Source organism: Vespa mandarinia, chromosome 19, assembly GCF_050613455.1.
Source record: "Vespa mandarinia isolate Hongniang chromosome 19, ASM5061345v1, whole genome shotgun sequence".
Lineage (NCBI taxonomy): Eukaryota > Metazoa > Arthropoda > Insecta > Hymenoptera > Vespidae > Vespa > Vespa mandarinia.
In genome coordinates this window covers 22,879-46,627 of record NC_140828.1, presented here as the reverse complement: position 1 = coordinate 46,627, position 23,749 = coordinate 22,879, and the positions used below count along the sequence as shown (strand labels likewise).

Sequence of the window (23,749 nt, the reverse complement as noted above, 5' to 3'; positions counted from 1 at the left end):
TTGTAAATTTAGTAATCTTATAAAGGCATTAAATGACTTGAATTTTATAAAATTTTTAGGAATGTATGATTACGTAAAAAACATTATTAATTACTACACTCTCCATCTTGTCTTTGCATGATGTAAGTATATATAAATTTTATATGATTCCAAGTGCAGATTCTGGTCATTGATTTTGTTTAGACCAAATATTATGCTATTACAATCTGTCATTGATTATAGATAATAGCAAATATTTAAAGCGTATTTTTCTATTTTCTGTTTCATAATTCTTATTATATGTAAATAATAAGAAGAACCAAGACTTTTATGTAATAGACGATCAGACTAAATATTGGAAATAACTGCTTTCACACCTTTGAATTGTATTTCCAAAAATACTTCGTACAAAACACGCTTATGAAATAACAATATTATATATTCATCCCTAAATAAATTTATAATATTATACTTTACAATTAAACTTATATAAACCAAGTTATATGGAATTTTATCTCTTTCATTTTATACTATAGCAGTCTTTGGTTTCATCAGCATCATTACATAAAATCCTTGGCGTGCAATAAAATCTGTAGTATCAAATGAAATTATTCCATCTATGCAAATGTATATACTTATTACTGGCATTAAGACTTTTACAAAGATTCCACCAGTTGAGAAGTAGAAATCTCAAGCCACATAATAAAAACTGTTTTGTCCTAACATACAAATTTCAATATAATATACAGAAAGGAAAGATAATCGAAGTTATTTATAGAAAAAGATTTGTAAAGATCTTCAAAAACATATTATATAATTGGCATATCTTTTATATTATTCATTTTGCACAGTTAAATATTTTTATTATTCTTATTATTTTTATTTGAAAATCATGTTATGCATTCGATAACTCAAATTTATGATCGAAGTATTTATTATAATATATAAAGTGTATATTAACAGATAAATATAATTACAATTAAATTATATCAAATACAGTTCAGATAATATTATTCGTATAAGCTTGTACTCGAGAGTGTTTAGAAACCAAAGACAACCGTCGCAATCACAGTTTTCAAAAAAAAAAAAAAAAAAAAAAAAAAAAAAAAAAAAAAAAAAAAAAAAAAAAGAAAAAAAAAGAAGAAAAAAATTATCAATACTGATCATCTTCAAAAAACTTTTCAATGAGTACAAATAGGATGTAAAATATGAAGTTACGATTGTTTATCAGTCTAGATTTGCTTATTTTGATTTCACTCATTAATTCATAAAATAGATGGTAACTGAAGTATAGATAAGCATCTAGTATAGGCAATAATTATAAAGCTACAAATATAAAGATTATAATATTTATATATGAAAAATAGCAACATTTCAAATTTGACGTATTAAAGATCAATAAGCAAATCTTAATTTTGTCATTAACATTTCGCATGATTATATATTATAATCATAATTAAAATAAGATTTTACCTTTACGATTTGCATCTTTCAACTCTAAATATAGCATACATGTACCTTATCTCGAAATTTGGTCATATATTACATCCCATATGAAATTTTTATTAACTATTAAAAATGAAATGTAATTCTTTCTATAAAAATCAAAAGCACTTTAATCATATGATCTTGATAATTCCAAATTAGAAATCAAATAATCAGTATATGTTTTGCCATAGTTGGAAGCAAATCAGTTAATATATTAACGTTTGAACACAAGTGGTTAGTCTCATTTGGTTTATATGGCATGGAGCTAATATTTGGTTTACTCTCCGCTTAAGGTAGTGATTATTAACAAAGATAATTAGTCTTAAGTATAAATAAGTTATTTTTATGCCTAAAACAAATTTGTCCGTGTAGACAGTATCTTCAGCACACTTAGCAGCACGAGATAGCAACAAGCTAAATTTCTATAGAGTATATTAATATATGTACCGAATGAAATGAAATTAATTCTCATTAAAAAAAAAAAAAAAAAAAAAAAAAAAAAAATGTCTAAATTAAACCAGATGAATTATATAATGTCCATAAGGCCTTATATACAAAATTTTTTAGGCTTTTAAAGATACTATAAAAATAATTATCAATAGATACAATGCATAAGAAGTTGACATACTTTTAGACAAGACATTACTTGTTTTTTTTTTCTTTTTTTTCTCTCTTTTTTCTTTTTTTTCTTTTTCCTTTTTTTTTTTTTTTCATTCCCTAATATAGATCAGTTGTACGTGTGCTCGATTTTACGTAACTGATATAGAAATAAATAATGTAGCTTATATCAACGAATATTGTCCTGCAAGAATGTAAACTCTTCTAACTGCCAATGCGAGCAATTTTAATGCTATAAATTGGCGGCCTATATTATACAATTAATGCTAGTACTGTACACATACCTTTTAACCATTAATAACTGCTTCCTCCATTCTTACTTTACATTATTGGAGCATTAAAGACTCCAAATTGCGATGCAAAATAGTATCCTTTACTGCATTAAATACAACTTTAATATTTTCTGTATCGACAGCAGTAGTAAAATGATGGAATAAAGGTTTCCTTGGATCCTTTTTGACAGATATAAACATTTCCAATATAAAATTCTGTACATCCTTCATGGAATGTGAATCGCCCGTAAATTGTGGAAAATACCAGCGAACATTGGTATCATGCGATCTTACTTTTCTATCCAAGAGATCAGTTTTATTTAGAAACAAAATTATTGACACACCACCAAATATCATATTATTCACTATTGTATCAAAGATATTTCTTGATTCTTCTAATCTATTGGTCCTCCTAAAATTTCAAACAAAATAAATAAATACACAAAGACTGTTCGCAAAGCTGATTTATTATATTTATACACCTCAGTGTTTTATTCATTACCTATCTTCTAATAAGACCTGATCAAACTCCGAAGAAGATACAAGAAATAATATAGAGGTCACACAGTCAAAACATTGATACCATTTTTGTCTTTGAGATCTCTGTCCACCGACATCAACAAATAGAAATGGAATATTGTTTATTGGTATGACAAATTCTGAAATTCCTTTTGTCGCCTTTCTACAGTGTAAAATGTCCTGATGCGTAGGAGCATAATCCTAAAAACAAGACGGAGGTCAATAAAATATTTCAAAATTTTAATCTACAGGATTTTCTTGGTTGCACCTTATGAAATAATCATGTCATGCAGTGAAAGAATTATTTATTAATGATATATTGCATTACCACTTTGGCAATCCTATCGAGATTATCCAGAAAATATTGGACCGAATCGCTCTGGAAATAGAAGATTATTTTATAAATTATTCATTTAATATATTTTAATATTACCTTTAGCTAAAACGCATATAAGGGGGGACAGAGAGAGAGGGGGGAGGGAGGGAGGGAGAGAGAGTATAAAAAATAGCATCTTACTAATTGAAATTCTCTTCTTCTATCAAATGCTTTTTTAATAGATGCATCTTTCCATAAACTTTGTAACGCTGGTACATAATGGAGGAACAATCTAGTATCCAAAACCATGGTATTCTCAAATTTCAATAACTGATATCCAATATCATAATTTTTAGGATTTTCCCAAGGTATGTTCAGCTTATCTCTTGCATCTACCAATACTTTCATTCCTTTGATTATATTTTGATAGATTATATGCTGGTACTCTTTAATTAATTCAGGCTGTAACATGAAGTATTAAACGTTTTAAACGTTTTAAACGTTTTAAACGTTTTAAACGTTTTAAACGTTTTAATTAATAGAATGGACCAAGTCTAGCAAGTCAAATATATGATAGAAGAATTTGAAAGATAATAACATACTTCTATCGGTCAGTGTACTCTTATAAAATCAAGATTGAGTATTAATATATTCAATTGCATGCTCTATCTTATGCTTATGAAATTGAATAGTAAAGGACATCAGAATGACACTGTTGTTTTCTTGAACATCAATGAACAAGTGTAATTAGAGAAGATACATGAGACAAGACATTTGGATAGAGACGTAAGTTGGAAAAAAAAAAGAAAAAATTTTTTTACATTCGATTCGATCAAGGTAGCAGGAAAATAAAGTACGTGCCAATAAATAATATACGATTTTTCCTTTAATTTGACGCTCGTATCGCAACGAAATTGGCAGATAGGAATGCGACACTTGGACACGTAACTATTCGTCATACCTCAAATTTGATTCCGTGTATAATTCGCATCTGTTTAAGGAATGTTGATTTTCCACTTTCTCCAGCACCGAGAAGCAGGAGTTTAACCTGCCTGCGAAAAGTTTGCCGATCTTTCTCTAGCATCCGGTCGATCTCTTGACTTTTGTATCGCTGCTCGATCTCTTCTGGGCTGAACTTGAATCGTAGACAACAAGTGCACGACCACGTTAGTGATCCCGCCATCTTACTATCCTCGTTTCACACCATGGACCCGTTTCACACACTCTTCTTATCTTTCTTTCGCGTACTCGTTGCTCTCTCTTTCGTCAAATAAAGAAATGTCTTCCTCGATTTATTCCGTCTATGTCAGAGGCACAAACACACCGTATTATGATGTACGCTGACACACGCTTATACTCCGCGCGCGTCCTCCGTCTATTCACCGCCGCAGCCGCAGCCGCAGCCATCACCTCCCCTCCCCGCCAGTCCAAGCCTCCGCCAATACGAATATGCACGAGGCAGCACGAGGTTAGAATGACTCTACTCGAAAGAAGCAACCTGTTTTCTCGATCATACTCGCAATTCGACCTATTTTACGTCTTCATTCTAATCATCAGAAATCATATGTAGAATTATTCGTACTTGGAGTAAATTAATGCCAATCTTAAATATGTATTTATACAAAATAGAAGATTAGGCGCAGTCTTTCAAAAGTAAATAATTTCAAAAATTATCCGAATGATTATCACAATCTATTAATGATTCATGAGATGCTGAAAAGTTAAATAAAATTAACACAATGATGAGATGTACATATAAAGATTTTTAAGTTGAGATATTGTGCTTTTATATAAGTTTTACAAGTGCCATGGTGGAATATATTGGTGTTTAAACAGCTAGCGTGTTAGATGGGGAAACTAAATGTCGGTGTTCAATTCCCTCCTCCTCCTCCTCCTACTCCTCTCCTCTTCGTCGCGAATGACAAGTTTTTTCCTTTTTTTTGTTTATAGAATTTTTAATCTCTCTTCCTTACATTCAGTAATAATTAATATCTATTGATGCTTAATCTACATAAAATGTTCCTAATAGTTAATACATAATTTTTTAATTAATGGCTGTGACGTATTAATCTAGAAACTTGTGCGTGTGTGTGTGTGTATATTTGTGTACATCATTGATTAAAAATATGATTTATTTAACTTTTACGAATTTTAATTATGAAGATTTAATTATAAACATTTCAAATGTTCCGTAGAGTTCTAAGAATAATATAAGACTACGAAAATTAATAACAAATAATTGAGAAATAAATTATTAAACGTTTAACGTATATGTGCATGCATACATATATCTATGTGTGTGTATATGTGTGTGTGTGTGTGTGTATATGTATATATATACATAGATGTATGTATATATATATAATGAGTACCTAAAATGTCGGCCGTCATATTGTCGTCGAAAAGTTTAGATACTTAAAAGTGATCGTTCGAGTGATACAGCCCTATTTCTATTATTTGACTTGCCGGGTACTGCTTATTATTAAAGAAAAAAGTAATTATTGACTATCATATTAGAGGGCGTAAGTTACGGCGCCAAATTTGATCTAACATAAATAGACATTAACTATATTGATAAACATAAATGATAATGTAATTACACAATTATTGTACACTTTTCAAACAATTATTTTAAAGAGGCTATAGAATAAAATGTTTACGATATTTTACTATTTCTATCATCATTACATTATTATATAATTAAACACCTTTGTTATAATATAATCATTAAGACATATTATTCGGAGAAATGAAAATGTCTGGAGTCTCAAAGTGCCCATAAAGGTGATGCACAGTATCTATATAAAAAAGAAAATACAGAGATACAACTATTATTTATAAACTTTGTTAAGTTATATTATGTGAAAATAGATATTTTGCCATAAATGTCATACTAAAAAATATTATTAAATATAAAATTAATGAATAGCTCTTAAGAAGCGATAGATAGAATAACTTTATTTCGATCTTCGTCGTTCGTGAATGTAAACAGGAAGGACCGTCGGAAGGACAATGCAAGTTACCACGTTAGTCTCCCTTCCTACTCTGAGAAGAAAACGTCATAATAGAATCTTTACATAACGCTACCTTTAATCATCTTACGGATACAACAATTTTATAATTGTTCAAACAATCCACAATGTACACGAAATGCAATAATGGAATATTTAAACAACAGTATATTCAGCTAAAGATTGTATAACTCTTTAGATCCGTCACTAAAGGATGCAAAATAGAATAAACTAATATTTGATCAATAGTACATTAGTTGAAACATTTAGAAAACGAAAACGCACTAGAATATTAAAATAATTTTAATATAAAATTACTATACTTTCAAATTTCAATTGCGGGGTGGTTGGCCTTACATAATGTAAACAAAAAAGCGCTTTTTCTTAACTTTGACGATTATCCAGGTAGCTTTCTGTAGCTCTCCGAAGTCTGCACATAATGCTTTCTCTTTATAAATGCGAAAGCTTATAAATTAATACCCTCGTTAATTTAATAATTATTTAAATGATCTTTAATTCACGCGAGATCGAATATAGCAATATTTAAACAATAGTACATTTATTTAAACATTAAAAAGTCTGAACCGCACGCGGGACTTAAAATAATTTTAATATAAACTTCTATTACTTAAAAATTTTAATTTCGGAGTAGTTGCCTCGTGTAATATAAACATAAATACACTTTTTCACGACTTTGACAGTTCTTGAGTTAGTTTTCTCTTGTCCGCCGACCTGTTCACAACGTGATTAACTTTTCTAAACGATAAAGCTTAAAGTTAATATTATCTGTAATTTTATAATTATTTAAAAGATTTTTATTGCACGCGGGATAGAATAGAGTAATATTTAAACAACAGTACATTTATTTAAACATTAAAAAGTCTGAATTGCGCGCGGGACTTAAAATAATTTTAATTTAAACTTCTATTACTTTAAAATTTTAATTTCGGAGTAGTTGCCTCGTGTAATATAAACATAAATACACTTTTTCACGACTTTGACAGTTCTTGAGTTAGTTTTCTCTTGTCCGCCGACCTGTGCACAACGTGATTAACTTTTCTAAACGATAAAGCTTAAAGTTAATATTATCTGTAATTTTATAATTATTTAAAAGATTTTTATTGCACGCGGGATAGAATAGAGTAATATTTAAACAATAGTTCATTTATTTAAACATTAAAAAGTCTGAATCGCGCGCGGGACTTAAAATAATTTTAATTTAAACTTCTATTACTTTAAAATTTTAATTTCGGAGTAGTTGCCTCGTGTAATATAAACATAAATACACTTTTTCACGACTTTGACAGTTCTTGAGTTAGTTTTCTCTTGTCCGCCGACCTGTGCACAACGTGATTCACTTTTCTAAACGCGAAAGCTAATAAATTAATATTATCGATAATTTTATAATTATTTAAACGATTTTTATTGCAGGCGGGATAGAATAGAGTAATATTTAAACAACAGTACATTTATTTAAACATTAAAAAGTCTGAATCGCGCGCGGGACTTAAAATAATTTTAATTTAAACTTCTATTACTTAAAAATTTTAATTTCGGAGTAGTTGCTTCCTGTAATATAAACATAAACGCATTATTTCACGACTTTGACAGTTCGTGAGTTAGTTTTCTCTTGTCCTCCGACCTGTGCACAACGTGATTCACTTTTCTAAACGCGAAAGCTAATAAATTAATATTATTGATAATTTTATAATTATTTAAACGATTTTTATTGCACGCGGGATAGAATAGAGTAATATTTAAACAATAGTTCATTTATTTAAACATTAAAAAGTCTGAATCGCGCGCGGGACTTAAAATAATTTTAATTTAAACTTCTATTACTTTAAAATTTTAATTTCGGAGTAGTTGCCTCGTGTAATATGAACATAAATACACTTTTTCATGACTTTGACAGTTCGTGAGTTAGTTTTCTCTTGCACTTCGTTCTGTGCACATCGTGATTGTAATTTCTAAATAATAACGCTTATAAATTAATATAATCGGTAATTTTATAATTATTTAAACGATTTTTATTGCACGCGGGATAGAATAGAGTAATATTTAAACAATAGTTCATTTATTTAAACATTAAAAAGTCTGAATCGCGCGCGAGACTTAAAATAATTTTAATTTAAACTTCTATTACTAAAAAATTTTAATTTCGGAGTAGTTGCTTCCTGTAATATAAACATAAACGCATTATTTCACGACTTTGACAGTTCTTGAGTTAGTTTTCTCTTGTCCGCCGACCTGTGCACAACGTGATTCACTTTTCTAAACGCGAAAGCTAATAAATTAATATTATTGATAATTTTATAATTATTTAAACGATTTTTATTGCACGCGGGATAGAATAGAGTAATATTTAAACAATAGTTCATTTATTTAAACATTAAAAAGTCTGAATCGCGCGCGGGACTTAAAATAATTTTAATTTAAACTTCTATTACTTTAAAATTTTAATTTCGGAGTAGTTGCCTCGTGTAATATAAACATAAATACACTTTTTCACGACTTTGACAGTTCTTGAGTTAGTTTTCTCTTGTCCTCCGACCTGTGCACAACGTGATTCACTTTTCTAAACGCGAAAGCTAATAAATTAACATTATCGATAATTTTATAATTATTTAAAAGATTTTTATTGCACGCGGGATAGAATAGAGTAATATTTAAACAATAGTTCATTTATTTAAACATTAAAAAGTCTGAATCGCGCGCGAGACTTAAAATAATTTTAATTTAAACTTCTATTACTAAAAAATTTTAATTTCGGAGTAGTTGCTTCCTGTAATATAAACATAAACGCATTATTTCACGACTTTGACAGTTCTTGAGTTAGTTTTCTCTTGTCCGCCGACCTGTGCACAACGTGATTCACTTTTCTAAACGCGAAAGCTAATAAATTAATATTATTGATAATTTTATAATTATTTAAACGATTTTTATTGCACGCGGGATAGAATAGAGTAATATTTAAACAATAGTTCATTTATTTAAACATTAAAAAGTCTGAATCGCGCGCGGGACTTAAAATAATTTTAATTTAAACTTCTATTACTTTAAAATTTTAATTTCGGAGTAGTTGCCTCGTGTAATATAAACATAAATACACTTTTTCACGACTTTGACAGTTCTTGAGTTAGTTTTCTCTTGTCCTCCGACCTGTGCACAACGTGATTCACTTTTCTAAACGCGAAAGCTAATAAATTAACATTATCGATAATTTTATAATTATTTAAACGATTTTTATTGCACGCGGGATAGAATAGAGTAATATTTAAACAATAGTTCATTTATTTAAACATTAAAAAGTCTGAATCGCGCGCGAGACTTAAAATAATTTTAATTTAAACTTCTATTACTAAAAAATTTTAATTTCGTAGTAGTTGCTTCCTGTAATATAAACATAAACGCATTATTTCACGACTTTGACAGTTCTTGAGTTAGTTTTCTCTTGTCCTCCGACCTGTGCACAACGTGATTCACTTTTCTAAACGCGAAAGCTAATAAATTAACATTATTGATAATTTTATAATTATTTAAACGATTTTTATTGCACGCGGGATAGAATAGAGTAATATTTAAACAATAGTTCATTTATTTAAACATTAAAAAGTCTGAATCGCGCGCGGGACTTAAAATAATTTTAATTTAAACTTCTATTACTTAAAAATTTTAATTTCGGAGTAGTTGCTTCCTGTAATATAAACATAAACGCATTATTTCACGACTTTGACAGTTCGTGAGTTAGTTTTCTCTTGTCCTCCGACCTGTGCACAACGTGATTCACTTTTCTAAACGCGAAAGCTAATAAATTAACATTATTGATAATTTTATAATTATTTAAACGATTTTTATTGCACGCGGGATAGAATAGAGTAATATTTAAACAATAGTTCATTTATTTAAACATTAAAAAGTCTGAATCGCGCGCGGGACTTAAAATAATTTTAATTTAAACTTCTATTACTTTAAAATTTTAATTTCGGAGTAGTTGCCTCGTGTAATATGAACATAAATACACTTTTTCATGACTTTGACAGTTCGTGAGTTAGTTTTCTCTTGCACTTCGTTCTGTGCACATCGTGATTGTAATTTCTAAATAATAACGCTTATAAATTAATATTATTGATAATTTTATAATTATTTAAACGATTTTTATTGCACGCGGGATAGAATAGAGTAATATTTAAACAATAGTTCATTTATTTAAACATTAAAAAGTCTGAATCGCGCGCGGGACTTAAAATAATTTTAATTTAAACTTCTATTACTTTAAAATTTTAATTTCGGAGTAGTTGCCTCGTGTAATATGAACATAAATACACTTTTTCATGACTTTGACAGTTCGTGAGTTAGTTTTCTCTTGCACTTCGTTCTGTGCACATCGTGATTGTAATTTCTAAATAATAACGCTTATAAATTAATATTATTGATAATTTTATAATTATTTAAACGATTTTTATTGCACGCGGGATAGAATAGAGTAATATTTAAACAATAGTTCATTTATTTAAACATTAAAAAGTCTGAATCGCGCGCGGGACTTAAAATAATTTTAATTTAAACTTCTATTACTTAAAAATTTTAATTTCGGAGTAGTTGCTTCCTGTAATATAAACATAAACGCATTATTTCACGACTTTGACAGTTCGTGAGTTAGTTTTCTCTTGTCCTCCGACCTGTGCACAACGTGATTCACTTTTCTAAACGCGAAAGCTAATAAATTAATATTATTGATAATTTTATAATTATTTAAACGATTTTTATTGCACGCGGGATAGAATAGAGTAATATTTAAACAATAGTTCATTTATTTAAACATTAAAAAGTCTGAATCGCGCGCGGGACTTAAAATAATTTTAATTTAAACTTCTATTACTTAAAAATTTTAATTTCGGAGTAGTTGCTTCCTGTAATATAAACATAAACGCATTATTTCACGACTTTGACAGTTCGTGAGTTAGTTTTCTCTTGTCCTCCGACCTGTGCACAACGTGATTCACTTTTCTAAACGCGAAAGCTGATAAATTAACATTATTGATAATTTTATAATTATTTAAACGATTTTTATTGCACGCGGGATAGAATAGAGTAATATTTAAACAATAGTTCATTTATTTAAACATTAAAAAGTCTGAATCGCGCGCGGGACTTAAAATAATTTTAATTTAAACTTCTATTACTTTAAAATTTTAATTTCGGAGTAGTTGCCTCGTGTAATATGAACATAAATACACTTTTTCATGACTTTGACAGTTCGTGAGTTAGTTTTCTCTTGCACTTCGTTCTGTGCACATCGTGATTGTAATTTCTAAATAATAACGCTTATAAATTAATATTATTGATAATTTTATAATTATTTAAACGATTTTTATTGCACGCGGGATAGAATAGAGTAATATTTAAACAATAGTTCATTTATTTAAACATTAAAAAGTCTGAATCGCGCGCGGGACTTAAAATAATTTTAATTTAAACTTCTATTACTTTAAAATTTTAATTTCGGAGTAGTTGCCTCGTGTAATATGAACATAAATACACTTTTTCATGACTTTGACAGTTCGTGAGTTAGTTTTCTCTTGCACTTCGTTCTATGCACATCGTGATTGTAATTTCTAAATAATAACGCTTATAAATTAATATAATCGGTAATTTTATAATTATTTAAACGATTTTTATTGCACGCGGGATAGAATAGAGTAATATTTAAACAACAGTACATTTATTTAAACATTAAAAAGTCTGAATCGCGCGCGGGACTTAAAATAATTTTAATTTAAACTTCTATTACTTTAAAATTTTAATTTCGGAGTAGTTGCCTCGTGTAATATAAACATAAATACACTTTTTCACGACTTTGACAGTTCTTGAGTTAGTTTTCTCTTGTCCTCCGACCTGTGCACAACGTGATTCACTTTTCTAAACGCGAAAGCTAATAAATTAACATTATCGATAATTTTATAATTATTTAAACGATTTTTATTGCACGCGGGATAGAATAGAGTAATATTTAAACAATAGTTCATTTATTTAAACATTAAAAAGTCTGAATCGCGCGCGGGACTTAAAATAATTTTAATTTAAACTTCTATTACTTTAAAATTTTAATTTCGGAGTAGTTGCCTCGTGTAATATAAACATAAATACACTTTTTCACGACTTTGACAGTTCTTGAGTTAGTTTTCTCTTGTCCGCCGACCTGTGCACAACGTGATTCACTTTTCTAAACGCGAAAGCTAATAAATTAACATTATCGATAATTTTATAATTATTTAAAAGATTTTTATTGCACGCGGGATAGAATAGAGTAATATTTAAACAATAGTTCATTTATTTAAACATTAAAAATTCTAAATCGCGATGACCGAATCATTTCTCCTTTTTCTTTTGACGAAAAAACATCTAAAGTGTCTCAGGATGTCTTCGCTGCAAGTATCAACGAATATTAAGGTAAATATATTTTTATATCTTACGTTTCTTCCATAATTTATACAGTTTCTTATTATAACGGTGATATTAATAATTTTGTTTTTATTTTGTTGTTTCAGAACTTAATTACAACCGCTCGGGAGCCAGTGTTGTATTCGAATATTTGTATCTCTTAAATATAAATATCGCGAAATAGAAGCAGTGTTCGTTCGTTCGCGTTTCGTGATTTAAAAAGCAAAAGTTTTTGCAACGTCTGCGTGCAATGCAGTCGTTAGAGTCAGTGTTTGTTCGGAAACTTTATCAATTTTTTAACAGTCGCATGGGCTGTATTTATAAAAAACAGTAGAGTTTCGCGAAGTAAATTCAGTGACCGATCGTTAAAAAATAACTATCGCGATATAGAGTCAGTGCATCATTGAAGAGATTCTTGATCAACTTCGATGTCGACCTACCTAATTTTCAACCACATATGAATCGTCCACTCTCAATTTCGATCTGAACGAGTGTTTTGGAGCCATCGCAGAACTTCTTAAGTAGTGAGTGAATTTTTAAGTCCCTCCAATCACTCAATCATGTCGAGGACGAAAGGTCCGAATCGGCACGGGTGATTGGTTGTAATTAATTAGTAGAAGAGCATTGAGTGACCACGAGTAAATTTCCTCGGAGATTTACTCGTGAATGGTTTCTTATTTTGTCATTTATTTATTAGATCAGGATAGGGTCTTCTTGCTCAAAGCGTTTATAATTATTTGAGATTTTGAATATTTTAATACATTTTTAAATATTTTACTCGCGTGGAAATAAGTAAAGAATCGATATTCATAAGTTCTAATAAGGAACGAGTAAGAAGACACTCGCGATGGATAGTCTCTGGATTACAAACGAAACTGTAGATGATTTTATTACAATAATTAAAATATTCGTTTGTAAGAAGGAACGTCCAAGGGTTTGCTTTATATTTTTAAATAATTAGTAATTAAATATTTAATCAATTTAAATTGATATAAAAAAAGTCTCGATAGAGTCATTGGTATTGAAATAGAAAAATCGAGTAGAATGATTGCTAAAAAACAAAGAGACATAATCCGTAAGCCTAGATGATAAATTAATTATTTTTTAGCTTAGGATTTTCAGCAATTAATATACTATTATCTAATTTCTAATTTTTTTATAATTAATATCTAATTTCTCCCACGCAGCAAAAAAGTATCTTTCGAAAGGATAATAATAAGTTTTCAGATTCGTTAGGGTTGTATTAAGGTTTTCTTTCATATCTTAGAATTTGGAATCAAATTTTGTCGTTATAGTTTTAGAGTGATAATCGATTAGATTGAGGCACGAAGCAAAGAAGTGGCTATATGCCGAAGACAACATGTGGCTCAAGAGGACAACTATTAGGCTATTGAGTTATTTTCGAAGGTTCACTAAGGAACTTTCGAGAATGGCTCTTAGTTTTACTATGTTAGTATTTTAATTTTACCATGTTGTCACTCAAAATGCTCTTATGGTGATGGGTGTAGGGGTGTAAATTTAAAAAACTGAGATGAAGTAACTTTCTGTAAATAATATTCCCACATTGCCACGCGTACGCGAATAGGATTATTTCATATTTTATGCCTTTTTAATATTAAACTTTTTTTAAAACTTAATTGAATTTATGATTCTAGTTTAATAAAATTAAATTTTACGTTAAAGTCGATTGATAAATTTAGCACATTTTATCTTTTCTAAAGTTCAATTCAATTCATAATTTTATTTTAATAAAATCGAGTTCTATATTAAAATCACATATCTATGAAATGTAAAAGTAATATAATATTTCTTTAGATCAGTATTCAGAATTTTTCATTCTTTTTTAATTAATATTCTTTTTTTCTTAGCTTTTAAGTTTAATTAAATTAAATTCCGAATTTTATCGTTCGTATAATTAATATACATATATACATATTCTTTCTTTTTCCTTATTTCTTTTCAGCTAGGTTTAAGTCGTGAGATCGCGACCACGGGAAGGAATAATTAATAAATACGATTATCTTAACATTTAAACAATGTACGATATACGTAAAGTATAATTAATTAATATTTAAACAATAAGATATTCTTAACAACGTTATAGAGAACATGTACATATATTATCATATATTATCGATTAATAAATATAATATTTCTTTCAGAGAGAATAATATTTATTTATATCTGTGTTTAGAATATTTCATATCTTTTTAATTAATCTTTTATTTTTCTTAAGTTTAATCAAATTAAATTCAGCATTTTATCGTTCGTATAATTACTGTCATTTCTATTTTTTCTTATTTACTGTCATTAATTATTCTCTATATATATCTCGGGTGGGACCCATGGGAGGGGCCCATGGGTGTGGGCCTTTGTGCGGGTTGTTTTCTCTGCATCTTATAGAACTGCTTCTCTTTTCTTCTCTTTTTGGGGCTCTCCTTTCTATTTCATATTATTCATTCTTATTCACTATTATTAATTATGATTTATTAGACTCGGGTGGGACCCATGGGATGGAGACATGGGTGTGGGCCTCTGTGCGGGTTGCTGTCTTAGCATCGTGTAGAGCTGTTCCTATTTTCTTATCGTTCTTCAGCTTTCTTTTCTATCTGATATTTTTCTTATTTAATTATATTTTTAATTATGTTATTAATATGTTATTTCTTTTCATTATGTCTTTTCAGATTATTATTATGTTCTTTATTTTTAATTATGTTTCTTTAATATCTTTTTGTTATTTCTTTTTAATTATGTTTTTATGTTTTTAGGTTTGTTATAAATACTTTCTTATTAATTTTAATTTTTAAGCATTAGGTAGGACCCACGAGATGAAGCGGACTGTTGTTTCAGCAGCGTGCAGAGCTACTTCTGTTTTCTTATCTTTCAGCAGCTTTCTTTTATTACTCATATTTTTCTTCTTTAATTATGTTTTTAATTATGTTATTAATATGTTATTTCTTTTTATTATGTCTTTTCAGAATTTAATTATATTATTTCCTTTTAATTATGTTTTTTTAATATTTATTTACGTTATTTCTTTTTAATTATGTTTTTATGTTTTTATGTTTTTAGGTATGTTATTAATATATTCTAATTAATTTTTATTTTTAAGCATTAGGTAGGAACCATGAGATGAAGCGGACTGTTGTTTTAGCAGCGTGCAGAGCTACTTCTATTTTCTTATCTTCCTTTTATTCATCTTCTTTCTTTCTTTTTCAGGGATGATCGAGCAATCCTGCAGCGATATTCAATGTGTCTTTTCTTTTCTTTTTCTTATTTTCTCCTAAACTTCTTTTTTTTCAGGATAGATCATCAAGGCATAGGTTCACCTCTGGACGAATGCGTCATCGCCTGGCACGATTCATCATCGATTTTTACACGCGGTTACGGGCAGGATAGGAAGAACACTGGCGTGCGTGCCGGCGTGCACAAGCGTGGGTGTTCTCGGGCGCGATTATATCTCGTTTAATTTCTCGTATCGAAAACGCGAATTTAGAGTAGAGTCATCGTTTTTCTAACACTCACGTGAATGAACGCGGGCGCGACTTAAAAGTCCTACCGGGGACTTCGTTTAAATTTTTGCTCGAATATTCGATTAGATTACCTCGCGAACGCGTTTTTTTAGAGTAGAGTCACCGTTTTCCGAACACTTACGTGGGTGTCCGGGCGCGATTAAAAGTCCTATCATGGACTTCGTTTTAGTGTTGAAATTCGGGGTGCGCGAACGGTTTACCTTGTAGTGCTGTACATAGCTGGCTGATGTTATGACAATCCTAATGTTTGGTAGCGGGGCGGAAATCCCGACAAATATCATGGAAAGTCTAAATACCGGTTAGCATATGTCACTTTGGATTTCAACTTAGAGTCATCGTTATTCTAACACCCGCGTGGGTGTTCGCGTGCGCGATTAAAAGTCCTACCGGGGACTTCGTTTTGTTTGCTCGAATATTCGATTAGTTTATTTAGAGTAGAGTCACCGATTTTCGAACACTTGCGTGGGTGTCCGGGCGCGATTAAAAGTCCTATCATGGACTTCGTTTTAGTGTTGAAATTCGGGGTGCGCTTCGGATTTCAACTTAGAGTCACCGTTATTCTAACACTCACGTAAGAGTTCGCTTGCGCGATTGAAAGTCCTACCGGGGACTTCGTTTTATTTCTTCGACATATCGATTAGATTACTTCGCGAATTTGGATAGAACAGTAGAATCTACGTAACTATAACTAACGTGAGTGTCGCGAACGCGATTAATGCGCTTTGATTGTTCGAAATTCGGATGCACGAATTCAGATGTGCTTAATAATCCGTTATGCCTGAGGCGGAGGGTGTCGAACGGTTAAGCTTTCTGTAAGTGGAGTCCCTGTAGCTAAGGCTAGATACTTCCTGTTAGCTTTGTCCCATGCCCAAGATATCCGAAGCGGAAGGCATGAGGGATCGGTATCGCGGTACGCGGATTTTAGAGTAAAGTAGAGTCACCGTTAGCTCGTGGGTCTCCATATGCAGCAACTTCCACGTAGTGAGACCTGGGTCGTTAATACTTGCAAAGTTTAATTGTAAACTTTTAAATGCAAGTATTACCGAGCGAATGGCTGCATATTGTATTATTTTTCCAATATCTTTTCAAACTAATTCCAACTAAACATTAATATATTTCCATCTTATATAGCTAATAATTCTTCGAAAGAAGAAATATAACAGAATTTATTGTACAATAATTTCTTACAGAACGATAAGGAAATTTATCTATCACAATTTTATATCCGTTGTCATTTCTATTTATTCTTATTTACTCTCATTAATTAACCTTTATATATCTCGGGTGGGACCCACAGGAGGGGCCTGTGGGTGAGGGCTTCTGTGCGGGCTGCTGTCTCAGCATCATATAGAACTGTTTCTCTTGTCTTATCTTTTTGGGGCTCTCTATTCCTCTCTTTCTGGGGCTTTCTTTTCTTTCTTCGGCTTTCGTTTCTATCTCAAATTTTTCTTTTTCAATTATGTTTTCAATTATGTTATTATTATGTTATTTCCTTTTAATTATGTTTTCTTAATATTTATTTATGTTGTTTCTTTCTAATTATGTATTTAATTCTGTGTTTAATTATGTGTTTATGTTTTTAATTATGTTTTTAATATATTTTTATTAATTATGATTTATAAGCTTTAGGTAGGACCCATAGGATGGTGCATGCTGCTTCTTTTTTCGTTTCATTTTTAAGGTCTCTTATCTATTTATGTATATTTTCTATTTGTATTTTATATATGTGTATATATATTGTTTTCTGTTTTATATATTCTTTTGTTCTTTTATTTTCTCTTTAACTTTTTCTTTTCCAGGATAGATCATCGAGGGATAGGTTCATCTGCGACCGGATGGTACATCGCATGGCAAGATTCATCATCGATTTCTACGCGCGAATACGGGAAGGATAGGAAGAACACTGGCGCGCGTGTCGGCGGGCACAGGCGTTGGTGTTCTCGGGCGCGATTAAACTTCGTTTGATTGTTCGAATCGAAAACGCGAATTGTAGAGTAGAGTCATCGTTTTTCTAACACTCGCGTGGGTGTTCGGGCGCGATTAAAGGTCCTACCGTGGACTTCGTTTGATTTTTTCCAAATTTCGATGGGGGTACTTCGCGAATTTCGGCTTAACAGTAGAATCTACGTAATTATAACACACACGTGAGTGTCGGGACGCGATTAGTATTTCTAAGGAGTGCGCTTTGTTTGTTCGAAATTCGGAAAGCACGAAATCGGATGTGCTTAATAATTCGTTATGTCTGAAGCGGACGGTGCAAATGGTGGAGCTATCTGTAAGAGGTGTGTTGTAGCTAAAGCTACGCATACCCTGTTAGTTAAGAAGCCAGTGCATTGAAGCGGAATGGTATAGCGGATCGGTATCGCGGAACGCGGATTTTAGAGTAGAGTCACCGTCAGTCCGTGGGTCTCCACATGCAGCAACTTCCACGTAGTGAGACCTGGGTCAGTATTACTTGCATGCTATAATTATAAATTCTTTAACGCAAGTATTACTGAGCGAATGGCTGCATATTTTATTACTTTTCCAATATCTTTTTAATCTCATTCCAAATGAACATTAATATTTTTCTACTTTATATCGCTAATAATACTTCAAAAGAGGAATATGGCAGAATTCTATTCTACAATAATTTCATAGACCAACGAAAAGGAACTTTTTCTATCACACTTTAATGTCCGGTGTCATTTCTATTTATTCTTATTTACTTTCATTAATTATCCTTTGTGTATTTCGGGTGGGACCCATGGGAGGGGCCTGTGGGTGAGGGCTTCTGTGCGGGTTGCTTTCTCAGCATCTTAAAGAGCTGCATCTCTTTTCTTCTATTTTTGGGGCTCTCTTTTCTATTTCATATTTTTCATTCTTATTTACTATTATTAATAATGATTTATTAGTCTCGAGTGGGACCCATGGGATGGGGACATGGGTGTGGGCCTCTGTGCGGGTTGCTGTCTTAGCATCGTGTGCAGCTGCTTCTATTTTCTTATCTTTCTGCAGCTTTCTTTTCTATCTAATATTTTTCTTATTTAATTATGTTTTTAATTATGTTAATAATATGTTATTTCTTTGCATTATGTCTTTTCAGATTTTTATTATGTTATTTCTTTTTAATTATGTCTTTTCAGAATATAATTATGTTATTTCTTATTAATTATGTTTTTTTAATATTTATTTATGTTATTTCTTTTTAATTATGATTTTATGTTTTTAGTTATGTTATTAATATGTTTTTATTAATTGTAATTTTTAAGCATAAGGTCGGAACCATGAGATGAAGAGGAATGTTGTTTCTGCATCGTGCAGAGCTGCTTCTATTTTCTTATTTATCAGTAGCTCTCTTTTATTATTCATATTTTTCTTCTTTAATTATGTTTTTTATTATATTATTTCTTTTTAATTATGTCTTTTCAGAATATATTTATGTTATTTATTTTTAATTATGTTTTTTTAATATTTATTTATGCTATTACTTTTTAATTATGTTTTTATGTTTTTAGGTTTGTTATTAATATATTCTAATTAATTTTAATTTTTAAGCATTAGGTAGGACCCAGGGGATGAAGCGGACTGTTGTTTCAGCAGCGCGCAGAACTGCACCTATTTTCTCATCTTTCTACAGGTTTCTTACCTATTTATATATATTTATTTTCTATTATATTTCTGTTCTATTTATAATCTATATATATTATGTTTTATTTTATATATTCTTTTCCTTTCTTATTTTCTCCTAAACTTCTTTTTTTTCAGGATAGATCATCAAGGCATAGGTTCACCTCTGGACGAATGCGTCATCGCCTGGCACGATTCATCATCGATTTTTACACGCGGTTACGGGCAGGATAGGAAGAACACTGGCGTGCGTGCCGGCGTGCACAAGCGTGGGTGTTCTCGGGCGCGATTATATCTCGTTTGATTGCTCGTATCGAAAACGCGAATTTAGAGTAGATTCATCGTTTTTCTAACACTCACGTGAATGAACGCGGGCGCGACTTAAAAGTCCTACCGGGGACTTCGTTTAAATTTTTGCTCGAATATTCGATTAGATTACCTCGCGTACGCGTTTTTTTAGAGTAGAGTCACCGTTTTCCGAACACTTACGTGGGTGTCCGGGCGCGATTAAAAGTCCTATCATGGACTTCGTTTTAGTGTTGAAATTCGGGGTGCGCGAACGGTTTACCTTGTAGTGCTGTACATAGCTGGCTGATGTTATGACAATCCTAATGTTTGGTAGCGGGGCGGAAATCCCGACAAATATCATGGAAAGTCTAAATACCGGTTAGCATATGTCACTTTGGATTTCAACTTAGAGTCATCGTTATTCTAACACCCGCGTGGGTGTTCGCGTGCGCGATTAAAAGTCCTACCGGGGACTTCGTTTTGTTTGCTCGAATATTCGATTAGTTTATTTAGAGTAGAGTCACCGATTTTCGAACACTTGCGTGGGTGTCCGGGCGCGATTAAAAGTCCTATCATGGACTTCGTTTTAGTGTTGAAATTCGGGGTGCGCTTCGGATTTCAACTTAGAGTCACCGTTATTCTAACACTCACGTAAGAGTTCGCTTGCGCGATTGAAAGTCCTACCGGGGACTTCGTTTTATTTCTTCGACATATCGATTAGATTACTTCGCGAATTTGGATAGAACAGTAGAATCTACATAACTATAACTAACGTGAGTGTCGCGAACGCGATTAATGCGCTTTGATTGTTCGAAATTCGGATGCACGAATTCAGATGTGCTTAATAATCCGTTATGCCTGAGGCGGAGGGTGTCGAACGGTTAAGCTTTCTGTAAGTGGAGTCCCTGTAGCTAAGGCTAGATACTTCCTGTTAGCTTTGTCCCATGCCCAAGATATCCGAAGCGGAAGGCATGAGGGATCGGTATCGCGGTACGCGGATTTTAGAGTAAAGTAGAGTCACCGTTAGCTCGTGGGTCTCCATATGCAGCAACTTCCACGTAGTGAGACCTGGGTCGTTAATACTTGCAAAGTTTAATTGTAAACTTTTAAATGCAAGTATTACCGAGCGAATGGCTGCATATTGTATTACTTTTCCAATATTTTTTCAAACTAATTCCAACTAAACATTAATATATTTCCATCTTATATAGCTAATAATTCTTCGAGAGAAGAAATATAACAGAATTTATTGTACAATAATTTCTTACAGAACGATAAGGAAATTTATCTATCACAATTTTATATCCGTTGTCATTTCTATTTATTCGTATTTACTCTCATTAATTATCCTTTATATATCTCGGGTGGGACCCATGGGAGGGGCCTGTGGGCGAGGGCTTCTGTGCGGGCTGCTGTCTCAGCATCATATAGAACTGTTTCTCTTGTCTTATCTTTTTGGGGCTCTCTATTCTTCTCTTTCTGGGGCTCTCTTTTCTTTCTTCGGCTCTCGTTTCTATCTCATATTTTTCATTTTTAATTATGTGTTTAATTATGTGTTTATGTTTTTAATTATATTTTTAATTATGTTCATTTTCTGTATATATTATATATATATCGTTTTCTGTTTTATATATTCTTTTGTTCTTTTATTTCCTCTTTATCTTTTTCTTTTACAGGATAGGTCATCGAGGGATAGGTTCATCTGTGGACGGATGCATCGTCGCCTGGCTGGATTCATTCTCGATTTTTACGCGTGAATACGGGAAGGATAGGAAGAACACTGGCGCGCGTGTCGGCGGGCACAGGTGTTGGTGTTCTCGGGCGCGATTAAACTTCGTTTGATTGTTCGAATCGAAAACGCGAATTGTAGAGTAGAGTCATCGTTTTTCTAACACTCGCGTGGGTGTTCGGGCGCGATTAAAGGTCCTACCGTGGACTTCGTTTGATTTTTTCCAAATTTCGATGGGGGTACTTCGCGAATTTCGGCCTAACAGTAGAATCTACGTAATTACAACACACACGTGAGTGTCGCGACGCGATTAGTATTTCTAAGGAGTGCGCTTTGTTTGTTCGAAGTTCGGAAAGCACAAATTCAGATGTGCTTAATTATCCGTTATATCTGAAGTGGACGGTGCAAATGGTGGAGCTATCTGTAAGAGGTGTGCAGTAGCTAAAGCTACGCATACCCTGTTAGTTAAGAAGCCAGTGCATTGAAGCGGAAAGGTATAGCGGATCGGTATCGCGGAACGCGAATTTTAGAGTAGAGTCACCGACAGTCCGTGGGTCTCCACATGCAGCAACTTCCACGTAGTGAGACCTGGGTCGGTATTACTTGCATACTCTAATTATAGAATCTTTAATGCAAGTATTACCGAGCGAATGGCTGCATATTGCATTACTTTTCCAATATCTTTTCGAACTAATTCCAACTAATCATTGACATATTTTTATTCTATATAGCTAATAATACTTCAAAAGAAGAAATTTAGCAGAAATCTATTGTACAATAATTTCTCGGAGAAATGAAAAGGAAATTATTCTATCACTCTTTTATGTTCGCTATCATTTCTATTTATTCTTATTTACTCTCATTAATTATCCTTTATATATCTCGGGAGGGACCCACAGGAGGGGCCTGTGGGCGAGGGCTTCTGTGCGGGCTGCTGTCTTAGCATCATATAGAGCTGCTTATCTTTTCTTCTCTTTTTGCGGCTCTCTTTTCTTTTTCATATTTTTCATTCTTATTTACTATTATTAATTATGATTTATTAGTCTCGGGTGGGACCCATGGGATGGGGACATGGGTGTGGGCCTCTGTGCGGGTTGCTGTCTTAGCATCGTGTGGAGCTACTTCTATTTTCTTATCTTTCTGCAGCTTTCTTTTCTATCTAATATTTTTCTTATTTAATCATGTTTTTAATTATGTTAATAATATGTTATTTCTTTTCATTATGTCTTTTTAGATTTTTATTATGTTATTTCTTTTTAATTATGTCTTTTCAGAATATAATTATGTTATTTCTTATTAATTATGTTTTTTTAATATTTATTTATGTTATTTCTTTTTAATTATGATTTTATGTTTTTAGTTATGTTAATATGTTTTTATTAATTGTAATTTTTAAGCATAAGGTCGGAACCATGAGATGAAGAGGACTGTTGTTTCAGCATCGTGCAGAGCTACTTCTATTTTCTTATTTTTCAGAAGCTCTCTTTTATTATTCATATTTTTCTTCTTTAATTATGTTTTTAATTATGTTATTAATATATTCTTATTAATTATGATTTTTAAGCCTTAGGTGGTACCTATGTGATGATAGGGCTGCTGTTTCAGCATCGTGCAGAGCTGCTTCTATTTTCTCATCTTTCTACAGGTTTCTTATCTATTTATATATATTTATTTTCTATTATATTTCTATTCTATTTATAATCTATATATATTATGTTTTATTTTATATATTTTTTTCCCTTCTTATTTTCTCCTTAACTTCTTTTTTTTCAGGATAGATCATCAAGGCATAGGTTCACCTCTGGACGAATGCGTCATCGCCTGGCACGATTCATCATCGATTTTTACTCGCGGTTACGGGCAGGATAGGAGAACACTGGCGTGCGTGTCGGCGTGCACAAGCGTTGGTGTTCGCGGGCGCGATTAAACTTCGTTTGATTGCT

The 23,749-nt window shown here is 31.5% G+C and overlaps 1 protein-coding gene across 1 annotated transcript; it reads right to left on the bottom strand.

Annotated features, from left to right (window-relative positions):
- Positions 1-1,193: 1,193 nt before the first annotated feature.
- On the bottom strand, positions 1,194-4,598 carry cta (Guanine nucleotide-binding protein subunit alpha cta). Its single transcript, XM_035884880.2, has 5 exons — positions 4,154-4,598; positions 3,394-3,654; positions 3,205-3,255; positions 2,860-3,077; positions 1,194-2,769 (listed from the first exon to the last, which is right to left on the bottom strand). The coding sequence occupies exons 1-5, from the start codon at positions 4,373-4,375 to the stop codon at positions 2,412-2,414; spliced, it is 1,110 nt and encodes a 369-aa protein (XP_035740773.1). The 5' UTR covers positions 4,376-4,598; the 3' UTR covers positions 1,194-2,411.
- Positions 4,599-23,749: the final 19,151 nt, after the last annotated feature.

Excerpts from the sequence above, each read along its gene's own strand:
- cta (XM_035884880.2), bottom strand. The coding sequence starts at position 4,375 with ATGGCGGGATCACTAACGTGGTCGTGCACTTGTTGTCTACGATTCAAG. Across the intron at positions 3,655-4,153 it reads TACACGGAATCAAATTTGAG|CCTGAATTAATTAAAGAGTA; the intron begins GTATGACGAATA and ends TTCATGTTACAG. Across the intron at positions 3,256-3,393 it reads GAAGAAGAGAATTTCAATTA|AGCGATTCGGTCCAATATTT; the intron begins GTAAGATGCTAT and ends TTCTATTTCCAG.